Source organism: Heteronotia binoei, chromosome 4 (assembly GCF_032191835.1).
Source record: "Heteronotia binoei isolate CCM8104 ecotype False Entrance Well chromosome 4, APGP_CSIRO_Hbin_v1, whole genome shotgun sequence".
Classification (NCBI taxonomy): Eukaryota; Metazoa; Chordata; class Lepidosauria; order Squamata; family Gekkonidae; genus Heteronotia; species Heteronotia binoei.
In genome coordinates this window covers 9,642,595-9,654,815 of record NC_083226.1, presented here as the reverse complement: position 1 = coordinate 9,654,815, position 12,221 = coordinate 9,642,595, and the positions used below count along the sequence as shown (strand labels likewise).

Below are 12,221 nucleotides of genomic sequence, written 5' to 3'. Positions count from 1 at the left end.
CATGCCAGGCAAATTCAGTCACTTTTCCGTAGGAAAACCTGAGCTTTGAGCCAATCATGCTTCGTATTTAGCCAAACACAGGGTGCTTTTTCACACCTGCTGAACAGTGCAGTTTCATCAACGATTTCAGGTTTTCACGGCTGGCATTATCGTTAGGGTTTGTAGAATCTTTCGGGCTCAAGTGCCGTGTTCTACTGGAGAAAGTTTTCCTTCCAGACGTTTTCGTTCTCAGCTGCGGAGAACATCCTCAGTGACTCAGTGCACAGCAGCCAAGAAGGTCAGAGCGCCTGCTCCGGCTGCAACGCCACTGAGGATGTTATCCGCAGCTGAGAACGAAACGTCTGGAAGGAAAACTTTCTCCAGTAGAACACGGCACTTGAGCCCGAAAGATTCTACAAACCCTAGTGCAGTTTCAATCCACTTCAGTGACCGTTTTGCAATTTCACCAAGTAAGATCCACTCGCAAACTGCATTGCAAGTGGATCGAAAGTGCGTTATTTAATGTGAATGAAAGCACTATATAGATGATACGCTAGGCCAGATATCTGCAGCTTATCGTTTTGTGTGTGTGGAGTGCTTTCAAGTTGCAGCCGACTTCTGGCGACCCCAGCAGGGGCTTTCAAGGCAAGAGAGAAGCAGAGTCTTCCTTGGTGGTCTCTCATCCAAGGGTTCCCCAGCAAGAGGCTTCCGAAGCAAAGGAGAAGCAGAGGTAGTTTTGCCATTGCCTTCCTTTGCGGAGCTGTCCTTGGGGAGGTCTCCATTCCAACCACTAAGCTTAGCTTCTGAGAACTGACAAGATCGGGCTGTGAAATGCCATCGTCCTTGCAATAGTGTGATGTTACCTGCTTGTTAAAAAAAAAAAATGAAAAATAAAGCGGTTGATACATCAGGTTTTGGGACCTTTTCTCCCACTTCAGGATACCAAAGGCAGCTGTCGTTCAGATCCCCCACTGGATTCTTCAATACTTTTGGGAGCCAATATGAAGAAGGAAACCTGTGGTGAGAATTCGGAAACTCTTTTGGGGGGGCTGTTATGGAGGTGGGTCTGTGTTGCTAAGGCAACAGGGCAGAGGACCCCAACATGGCGCCCGTCAGCACCATGGTGCCTGCCAGCACCTTTGCTGGGCCCCGCCAAGGGCTTTGAGAATGTGGGCAGGGCTGTGTGGGGCTTTTGGTCAGGTGGCCAGGTCCCCCCTGGCCCCTGACAGAGGATGGGAGCCCAACAGGGCATCTGATTGGCTGTGCAGTTTAAAAGCACTACCTGTAGGATTTAGTTTAGTTCGGTTTATTTGATTCGTATCCCGCCCTCCCCACGGAAGCAGGTTCAGGGCGGCTCACAAACGTAATAGAATAACAATAAAAACAGTTAAGTTAAACATTAAAATAAACAATTTAAAACAGTTTAAACAATTGGATGCTAATTCTGTATGATTTAGGATGGCAGTCAGTGTTCTTGGTCACCCCATCGGATCTAACATCGTGGCGGTGGTCGTCATTCAGTTAAAGGCTAACTGAAATAGTATCGTCTTGCAACCCTTGTGGAACTGGTTATATATAACCTCTCTCCCTGATGCTTTGTGGTTGGCTCCGCCTTCTGCGGCAGCCATTTTGTGATTCACTTTGCTTCCTGTGGCAGCCATTTTGTGATTCACTTTGCTTCCTGCGGCAGCCATTTTGTGATTCACTTTGCTTCCTGCGGCAGCCATTTTGTGTTTGTGCCTGCCACCCTATGTCAGAATTCTAAGGGTGCCCAAAGGCTTAAAAACCCCGCAAAAGGGTGTTGCTTTTCCCTACACAAAGTGATGAGCTTCCCAAAACGAGTGACTCCGAGAAGCACTTGGAGGGATTTGAGGAAGGAGCTCACCCGGCAGTCCGCCAAAGTCCTCTTCTGCTTGAGGAAGAATCCAGTGCCTGGGCTTGTCCTCCAGCCTCAACTGCTGGTGCTCTCGAGCAGGGCTGGGCAAACTAGGTGATTGCCTAGGGGCACCAAACTGGGCATCCCCCATGTGACTTAGTGACAGTATCAGTGCATAGGGTTGCCAATCCCCAGGTGGGGGCAGGGGATCCCCCGGTTTGGAGGCCCTCCCCCCGCTTCAGGGTCGTCAGAAAGCGGGGGGGAGGGGAAGGAAATGTCTGCTGGGAACTCTGTTATTCCCTAGGGAGATTTATTCCCATAGAAAACCATGGAGAATTGATCTGCGGGGGGTGCTGTTTTTTGAGGTAGAGGCACCAGATTTTCAGTATAGCATCTAGTGCTCCTCCCCAAAATACCCCCCAAGTTTCAAAAAGATTGGACTAGAGGGTCCAATTCTATGAGCCCCAAAAGAAGGTGCCCCTATCCTTCATTATTTCCTATGGAAGGAAGGAATTGAAAAGGTGTGCTGTCCCTTTAAATGTGATGGCCAGAACTCCCTTTGGAGTTCAATGATGCTTGTCACAGCCTTGATCTTGGCTCCACCCCTAATGTCTCCTGGCTCCACCCCCAAAGTCTCCTGGCTCCACCCCCAAAGTTCCCAGATATTTCTTGAATTGGACTTGGCAACCCTATCAGTGCAAGGGTGGGATGCCAAAAGTTAGACTTGCCTCGGATGCCAGCCCTAGTTTTGAGGGAATAAGGATCCCCACCTCGCCCCAGTGCTTTTATGCCTTATGTGCAAAGCCATATAGAGATGGTAAGCGGGGGGGGCTCTGGTCCAGCCGTCTGCCTTCCTTGCTGAGTGTGGTCCCCCTTCCTGATTCCACTGTGCTGTTTCCCCTCAGGGTCACCGTTCTCACCTACAAAGCCTTGGCAAAGGGCAAGGAGTGGATCTACGTCGACGACAACGTCCTGGACCAAGCACTGAACTGGATTGCCAGCAAACAGGGGCCGGATGGCTGCTTCCATCAGGCTGGGGATATCTTCAACAACGCCGTGAAGGTGATGTCCCCCGCAAAATCCTCTTCGCCTTATCCATAACCACGGCCCGTTAACGCCTCTTCTGGAATTTAAAAAAAAAATGGGGGAAGGGGAGTTCAATTTGAGTTGATATCTGTGGGAATTGAGCTTGTAACTTTCATACAAAAGAGCGAATTTGTTAGCAGAACAGTGATCTGCTTTATGCCAAGGCTTTAGGGCCCTCATCCCTTGCTAACAAATTCGCTCTTTTGTATGAAAGTTACAAGCTCAATTCCCACAGATATCAATTCAAATTGAACTCCCCTTCCCCCATTTTTTTTTAAAAATCTCATCTTCCATTCAGGAGCCGTCACAATTTTAAACCCCACCATTTAAATCCCACCTCCATCTATCATTATAGCAGCAAAATCCAGTTGGAGTTATTGGGGGATTGTGTCAGCGTACCAGACCCAGCCTCCTCCCCCACCCCCACCCCGGTCACGTCCTTTGGACTAGCTGCACTACACAGAGGTTTACTTGTGTGTCACAGCTGATCTTCCCACTTTCACCCCAAAAACGTCTGCACAGAGCGTTGCAAGTCTGCGAAAGAGCAGCACGGGTTCCACAGAACACGTCATGTTTTCTGTGGTGGGCAAGAGGATCTGTGGAGACCTTCACAGCATCATTTGCCACACATTTGTTTTATGCTGTGGTCATCGCTGGCCAAAGAGGTTTTTGTCCGTTACTGAGGCACTCAAGGAACCTAGACAAACAGGGCAAGTGTAATAGCGACTTTATCAGACCCTATTTGGTAATGGGAGAGGGCAGAAACCCTGTCTTCTGGTTTTCTGCCTCTAGACTGATGTATGGAAGGTACTTGGAGGGTGTGGGGGGCAACTCTTGCTTGGGAGATTCCTGGAGATTTGGGAGGACAGAATTTGAGAAGGGGAGAGAACTCAGCAGGGATGTGGTGCCACAGAACCCAGTATCCAAAGTTGTGGTTTCTTCTGGGGAAACCGACCTCTCTGATCGGTTGTAATCCTGGAAGAACTCCAGGCCCCACCTGGAAGTTGGTAACCCTGGTTGAAATGGTGAGGCTGGACTTCTTGCTGGGGACCGCTGCCTCTCCACTGGAGGGTTGGGAGCTCCTCTCCCCCCCCCACACACATGAGGGTTGGGGACATCAGGAGGGGCAAAAACCAGCCACAGAGCTTTGGTCTGTTGGTGGGCAAGAGGATCAGGTGGGGGAGGGGATCTTAACCACTACACCAAACTGAAGAAGAAGAAGAACTGCAGATTTATACCCTGCTCTTCTCTCTAAATCAGGGGGATGAGAAAACCACCACCGTGTCCCACTCCAATTGTCTGAACTGGTTTTTTTTTTCCATTTAAACAGGAAGGAGCAAATTATACCCTCCTACTGACTGCCAAAGTTGCTGTTTCATTGCTGGAAGCTGGCCGTACCAGCTCGGTATGGAGTTACACATTTATTTATTTGTTTGTTTGTTTGTTTGTTTGTTTGTTTATTTCTGTTTTTAAACTGCCCTCCCCCGTAGAACAGGACTCAGGGCAGTGTGCTTCAAAATACTCATACAATACAGCAAAGGGTTAAAAGCATAAAATACAATTATAATTACAATAAATTACAAGAATATCAATCCGATGACTGTAAAATGCCAGGGGGGAGGCAGGAGAAGCAGAGGAGGCAGAAAAAGCAGGAGTGCCGTCCGGAATGGGAAACTATTGCTTCCTGTCCTCAGTCAAAGGACATCTCTGCCTTACAAGCCCTGCGGAACAGATCCCGTAAGAAGCCTTTTGAGGCAGCTCACTCTGTCACTAAGGAAGAAAGAAGACTCTAGATTTATACCCTGCCCTTCTCTCTGAATCAGAGCCTCAGCGTGGCTCACAATCTCCTATATCTTCTCCCCCCGCAACAGACACCCTGTGAGGTGAGTGGGGCTGGAAAGGGCTCTCACAGCAGCTGCCCTTTCAAGGCCAACCTTTGCCATAGCTATAGCTGACCCAAGGCCATGCCAGCAGGTGCATGCGGAGGAGTGGGGAATCAAACCCAGATAAGACCCCACCCACTTAACCACTACACCAAACTGAAGAAGAAGAAGAAATGCAGATTTATACGCTGCTCTTCTCTCTAAATCAGAGACTCAGAGAGGCTTACAATCTCCCATATCTTCTCCCTCCACAACAGACGCCCTGTGAGGTGGGTGGGGCTGCAGAGGGCTCTCACACCAGCTGCCCTTTCAAGGACCTCTGCCAAAGCTATGGCTAACCCAAGGCCATCCCAGCAGCTGCAAGTGGAGGAGTGGGGAATCAAACCCGGCTCTCCCAGATAAGAGAGCTTTGGCTGACCCAAGGCCATTCCAGCAGCTGCAAGGGGAGGAGTGGGGAATCAAACCCGGTTCTCCCAGATAAGAGAGCTCTGGCTGACCCAAGGCCATTCCAGCAGCTGCAAGGGGAGGAGTGGGGAATCAAACCCGGTTCTCCCAGATAAGAGAGCTATGGCTGACCCAAGGCCATCCCAGCAGCTGCAAGGGGAGGAGTGGGGAATCAAACCCGGTTCTCCCAGATAAGAGAGCTCTGGCTGACCCAACACCATTCCAGCAGGTGCAAGAGTGGGGCATCAAACCCGGTTCTCCCAGATAAGAGAGCTATGGCTGACCCAAGGCCATCCCAGCAGGTGCAAGTGGAGGAGGGGGGAATCAAACCCAGTTCTCCCAGATAAGAGTCTGCCCTCTTAACCACTACACCAAACTGGAGTGACCTCGTGGCAGGTCCTGAGGGTTCTGGGTCCAAGCTTGGTGAGCTTGGCGTTTTCAAATCTTTTAGTGAGCTGGCTCAGCTTGGGCCTCAGATAGCACGTGGGTGGGTGGGCTTATGGGCAGGTGGGTTCCCTCTCTCCTGCTGGCAGTAGCCCCGTCACTCTCCCGGCATTCCAGGGCCTTGCCTGCACTCTTCCTCCTTGGCCTGCCCTGCGCCACTGCTTAAGTCCCAGCCACGGGACAGGATGCCACTGGGCTCTCCAGCTCCGCCCCTCCCTGGGCAGGATTTGCGCAATGGACATCCCTCCCGCCCAGTGGGGCACCTTCTCTCCAACCTCACCCTCTTGCCTTACGCTCAGTGTGAGGTGGGGCTGCAGTGCTGGGCCAGTCTCTAGCTTCCCTGCCCTGCACTGCCCTGTCCACACACCAGCCACTGCTCCTGTTTGCCGTTTCCTCTCTGCCAGTGGCTTCTCCCATGCTCTGCCTCCGCTCAACGGAGGAGGGGCACGCCCCCCCCCTCCTGCACCAAGTGAGGGGTGCCCCCTATAGCGTCTGCAGCTGCCCCACCCAAACTTCGCCAATCCTCCCTTTCACTGAAAAGGAAGATTGGAAAAGATTGGGTGGGGTTGTTGCAGATTCTATAGGGGCGCTTCCCCCATCGCCCCCCTGCTGGCAACCACCACTCCCCAGACTTTCACCACCCGTTTCCTCTTCCGGCATCGAGCCTGTCTCCTGCTCTGCTTGTAAGTGCGGAGTTGCAGACGCTGTCTTTGGAAACCTAGCAAGGAGATACCTTCCCCGTTATAAGGCCCGGCTGCCTTAATCTGACCTCTACTGTCTTCACCCATTATGAATGTAAGCGTCTTGTTTAGGAAAGGACAGCACGCCTTCAGCTTTTGAAGAAAAAAACAACCCTTAACCTTAGCTTGACAGCACTTAACCATGCTGTAGCTATCTGAGAGACAATGAAGGACTCCAGTTATCCGGCATGTAAACTGACAGAGGGGATGGTTCAAAAGATTCTGAGATCACCAAATTCCAGAGAGTGACCCCGTATAGCAGGGGTGGCCAATGGTAGCTCTCCAGATGTTTTTTTTTGCCTACAACTCCCATCAGCCCCAGCCAGCATGTCTGATGGCTGGGGCTGATGGGAGTTGTAGGCAAAAAAAAAAACACCTGGAGAGCTACCGTTGGCCACCCCTGCCATATAGTAACTGGGGCATGTTGAACTGAACACCTAAATTATATCAGGGAATTCAGCCATATCTTGCACAGAGGCCGAGACATACAAACGGACTCTCTGTTTCCAAAATTTCTAGTCTTCGGGGTGCCTTGGACTATGCTGCATGAAATAAGAGGTCTCTCCTTTATGTGTAAGTACCCTGAGAATTTTGATTCCTCTGTGCCTGAGTCCGGCATCTTCCTCTTCCATTTAGTACCCTGTGGTGCAACAGTGCCTCTCTTGCTTGGACGTGGCTTCTACCAGGGGCGTTGATGTCACCTATGAAAAGGCTCTCCTCGCCTACACTTACAGCTTGGCTGAGGATGAAGAACGGTGGCAAAAGTTCTTGGAGGACTTGAAGATTTCCGCTACGAGAACAGGTAGGTGAAATCTGGATGAAGAGTTGGCTCATACCATAGAAACTATCAGGGCCCCACCTCTGTCTTTCAGCTTTGCAGCTTGATATACCTCGAGTTCAACTCTTCCTCCTCCCTGTCTGATGTTCAGAGCCAAAGTGAGGAAAATGGAGCATTAGACCATGCCTGCATATTCTCTTCATGTGCCTCGTGCCTCAGTTTCCCTCAACACACCAGCTTAACCCTTTAGGGGAGGGGCTCAGTGGCAGAGCACCTGCTTGGTATCCAGAGGGTCCTCGGTTGAATCCCTGGGGCATTTCCACTTTAAAGGATGATGATGAAGAAGAAGATATTGGATTTATATCTCACCCTCCGAAGAGTCTCAGAGCGGCTCACAATCTCCTTTACCTTCCTTCCCCACAACAGGCACCCTGTGAGGTAGATGAAGATTTTGGATTTATATCCCGCCCTCCACTCTGAAGAGTCTCAGAGCGGCTCACAATCTCCTTTACCTTCCTCCCCCACAACAGACACCCTGTGAGGTAGATGAAGATTTTGGATTTATATCCCCCCCTCCACTCCGAAGAGTCTCAGAGCAGCTCACAATCTCCTTTACCTTCCTTCCCCACAACAGGCACCCTGTGAGGTAGATGAAGATTTTGGATTTATATCCCGCCCTCCACTCTGAAGAGTCTCAGAGCAGCTCACAATCTCCTTTACCTTCCTCCCCCACAACAGACACCCTGTGAGGTAGATGAAGATATTGGATTTATATCCCGCCCCCCACTCCGAAGAGTCTCAGAGCGGCTCACAATCTCCTTTCCCTTCCTCCCCCACAACAGACACCCTGTGAGGTGGGTGGGGCTGAGAGGGCTCTCACAGCAGCTGCCCTTTCAAGGACAGAGTCTCAGAACGGCCTACAATCTCCTTTCCCTTCCTCCCCCACGACAGACACCCTGTGAGGTGGGTGGGGCTGGAAAGGGCTCTCACAGCAGCTGCCCTTTCAAGGACAGAGTCTCAGAACGGCTCACAATCTCCCTTCCTCCCCCACAACAGGCACCCTGTGAGGTGGGTGGGGCTGAGAGGGCTCTCACAGAAGCTGCCCTTTCAAGGACAGAGTCTCAGAACGGCCTACAATCTCCTTTCCCTTCCTCCCCCACAACAGACACCCTGTGAGGTGGGTGGGGCTGAGAGGGCTCTCGCAGCAGCTGCCCTTTCAAGGACAGAGTCTCAGAACGGCCTACAATCTCCTTTCCCTTCCTCCCCCACAACAGACACCCTGTGAGGTGGGTGGGGCTGAGAGGGCTCTCGCAGCAGCTGCCCTTTCAAGGACAGAGTCTCAGAACGGCCTACAATCTCCTTTCCCTTCCTCCCCCACAACAGACACCCTGTGAGGTGGGTGGGGCTGGAGAGGGTTCTCACAGCAGCTGCCCTTTCAAGGACAGTCTCAGAACGGCTCACAATCTCCCTTCCTCCCCCACAACAGGCACCCTGTGAGGTGGGTGGGGCTGAGAGGGCTCTCACAGCAGCTGCCCTTTCAAGGACAGAGTCTCAGAACGGCCTACAATCTCCTTTCCCTTCCTCCCCCACAACAGACACCCTGTGAGGTGGGTGGGGCTGAGAGGGCTCTCACAGCAGCTGCCCTTTCAAGGACAGAGTCTCAGAACGGCCTACAATCTCCTTTCCCTTCCTCCCCCACAACAGACACCCTGTGAGGTGGGTGGGGCTTGAGAGGGCTCTCACAGCAGCTGCCCTTTCAAGGACAGTCTCAGAACGGCTCACAATCTCCCTTCCTCCCCCACAACAGGCACCCTGTGAGGTGGGTGGGGCTGAGAGGGCTCTCACAGCAGCTGCCCTTTCAAGGACAGAGTCTCAGAACGGCCTACAATCTCCTTTCCCTTCCTCCCCCACAACAGACACCCTGTGAGGTGGGTGGGGCTGAGAGGGCTCTCACAGCAGCTGCCCCTTAAAGGACAGAGTCTCAGAGTGGCTCACAATCTCCTTTACCTTCCTTCCCCACAATAGACACCCTGTGAGGTGGGTGGGGCTGGAGAGGGCTCTCACAGCAGCTGCCCTTTCAAGGACAACCTCTGCCAGAGCTTTGGCTGGCCCAAGGCCATTCCAGCAGGTGCAAGTGAAGGAGTGGGGAATCAAACCCGGTTCTCCCAGATAAGAGTCCGCGCACTTAACCACTACACCAAACTGGCTGTAGGTGACATGAAGACTTCTGCCTGAGATCTTGGAGAGCCACTGACAGCGCCGGCTTTGATGGACCAACCGTCTGATTCCGTATAAGACAGCTTCATGTGATGTCTGGGGAAATGAATTTCAGCTTCTGGCTCAGTGGCTGGCAACACACTGTAGTGGCCACCTCAGACTTTTAAACTCATCAGCCTAAATCACAGCAGGGAATCAGCCTGCAGTTAGAAGGCCACATGAAAGGAGAGTTTGGGACAATCCAGGACAGACTAGGAGCAATTCAGGACAAACAACCGTGGCATAGCCCGGCAGAGTTGCTCGCCTGCCTTCACCAGAGATGCACTGTTATTTGCTTTCCAGACTGAAAGAAGATTGCTCCAAAGCATTGCGTGCCTGTAGTGCGTGTCAGAAGGGACTTAGGTGCCTCATTCCCCCAAAAGGTTGGCTGCTGCTGCTTCCGTAGAGTAGTGGAGCCATCCAGAGCTGACCCTCGGTTTTGGGGTATCCGAGGCCAGTGATTCCAAACCTGTGACTCGCACCCCTTTCTCTCCTCCTCTCACTTTTCTCCAGCCTTCCCTCCCCTTTCACCTACTACCATCAAGTTACTAGTTGCCAGACAGATTCTCCCCTGCCTGCCTGTTGTCAAAAAGGGAGAAGAAAGGCAAGAATGCAAGAAGGAGGACGAGGAGAGGAAGGAGGATGCCAAGGGTGGGAGTGGGCATTGTGTGTGTGTGTATATATCTCTCTCGGCTTGGCTTCGCGAACGAAGATGCCACCAGTGTGTATATATATATATATATATATATATATACACACACACGCACACACATATATTGGCCACTGTGTGACTCAGAGTGTTGGACTGGAGGGGCCACTGGCCTGATCCAACATGCCTTCTCTTATGTTCTTATGTGTCACAGAGTGTTGGACTGGATGGGCCATTGGCCTGATCCAACATGGCTTCTCTTATTTCTTATGTGACACAGAGTGTTGGACTGGAGGGGCCATTGGCCTGATCCAACATGGCTTCTCTTATGTTCTTCTGTGACACAGAGTGTTGGACTGGATGGGCCATTGGCCTGATCCAACAGGGCTTCTCTTATGTTCTTATGTGTCACAGAGTGTTGGACTGGAGGGGCCATTGGCCTGATCCAACATGGGTTCTCTTATGTTCTTATGTGACACAGAGTGTTGGACTGGATGAGCCATTGGCCTGATCCAACAGGGCTTCTCTTATGTTCTTATGTGTCACAGAGTGTTGGACTGGAGGGGCCATTGGCCTGATCCAATAGGGCTCCTCATGTTCTTCTGTGACACAGAGTGTTGGACTGGATGAGCCATTGGCCAGATCCAACATGGCTTCTCTTATGTTCTTCTGTGACACAGAGTGTTGGACTGGAGGGGCCATTGGCCTGTGTGGAGAAACGCATCTTAGTTAATGGTGGTACTTGGTTGGGAGGGAACATGAAACTGCTAAGGCAGGCTTTGTGGCCTAGCCTTCCCTTCACTCCCTCCTCCCTTCTGGAGTTAAACCATCAACTCTAGGGGGAAAGCCTCCTAGAGGGGCAGGAAGTTCTTTTGTTTTATTGGAGTGAGGCGGGAAAAGGTCAGTTCTCAGCTGGCCCTCAAGGAGAGAGGTTGTCAGTCTGTGGGCTCCTGACTGTGGGAGAGGCCTTCTCAAGAGGGAGAGGACTCCAGGCAGTCAGACCGAGTAAGTCATCCACAAGGCAGGGCAAGCTTAGACCAGGGACGTGAGGATGCGTTCTGTGAAACGGAGTGTTGGACTGGATGGGTCACTGGCCTGATCCAACAGGGCTTCTCTTATGTGACACAGAGTGTTGGACTGGATGGGCCATTGGCCTGATCCAACATGGCTTCTCTTATGCTCTTATGTGACACAGAGTGTTGGACTGGATGGGCCATTGGCCTCATCCAACATGGCTTCTCTTATGTTCTTATGTGACACAGAGTGTTGGGCTGGATGGGCCATTGGCCTGATCCATCATGGCTTCTCTTATGTTCTTATGACAGGGTTGACCTGTGAGCCACTTTCAGATGGTATGGGAGTCACTTTGGGGCCTGGACTCACAGGTTGGGAAACACTGCCGTAGAGGGAAAGGGCAGGCCCCTAGAGCAGTGTCCTGTCTGTCCTCCTGGCTGATCTCTTGTGCGTCCCCAGGAGACCTGCTTCACTGGGAAAGGGAGAGCCGGCCGACTGCGGAAGCCTTCGCCTCCTTCTACCCTCGCGCCTCATCGGCAGACATTGAGATGACCGGCTATGCCATGCTGGCCTTCCTCAACCAACCCAGCCTCTCCCAGGAAGACCTGACTTTTGCCTCGCGGGTCGCTCAGTGGATGGTCAGACAGCAGAATTCCTACGGAGGCTTCGCTTCTACTCAGGTGAATGTGGGGCCCGCAGCTCCACGGCAGGACTGGAAAGCAGGGCCTGAGGTGGGGTGGCTGCCCGGGCCCAGGATTTCCGGTGGGGCCTGCTGACCCCCCCTCAAACACCTCCCTGCCACCTGTCTGTGCCCAGAGTCACTGAGGAAGGGCATGTGGGAGGTGGGACTCCTGGTGGCAATGGCAGGTGGAGCAAGCAACTGAGCGTGGGCAGCCAGAGGCGGACTTGTGAGCAGAAGAAGGATGCCCAGGCAGCTGGGGGCATGAGGGGACTCTTGGGCACTCTCTGACCAGGGGCCCCCCAAAACCTGGACCTGCCCTACTTGACAGGGCATGGCCTAGTCTCAGGCTCAGGGAAAGGTCTCTTTTTGCCCCGTTTTCCAAAAGCCATT

General features: G+C 52.3%; 1 protein-coding gene across 1 annotated transcript in view; it reads left to right on the top strand.

Annotated features, from left to right (window-relative positions):
• Positions 1-12,221, top strand: part of LOC132569863 (ovostatin-like) — a 142,250-nt gene that overhangs the window by 118,578 nt on the left and 11,451 nt on the right. The window contains 5 exon segments of the mRNA XM_060236294.1: positions 918-999; positions 2,761-2,917; positions 4,272-4,346; positions 7,089-7,254; positions 11,609-11,829. Of these exon segments, the coding sequence (XP_060092277.1) occupies positions 918-999; positions 2,761-2,917; positions 4,272-4,346; positions 7,089-7,254; positions 11,609-11,829 (701 nt within the window).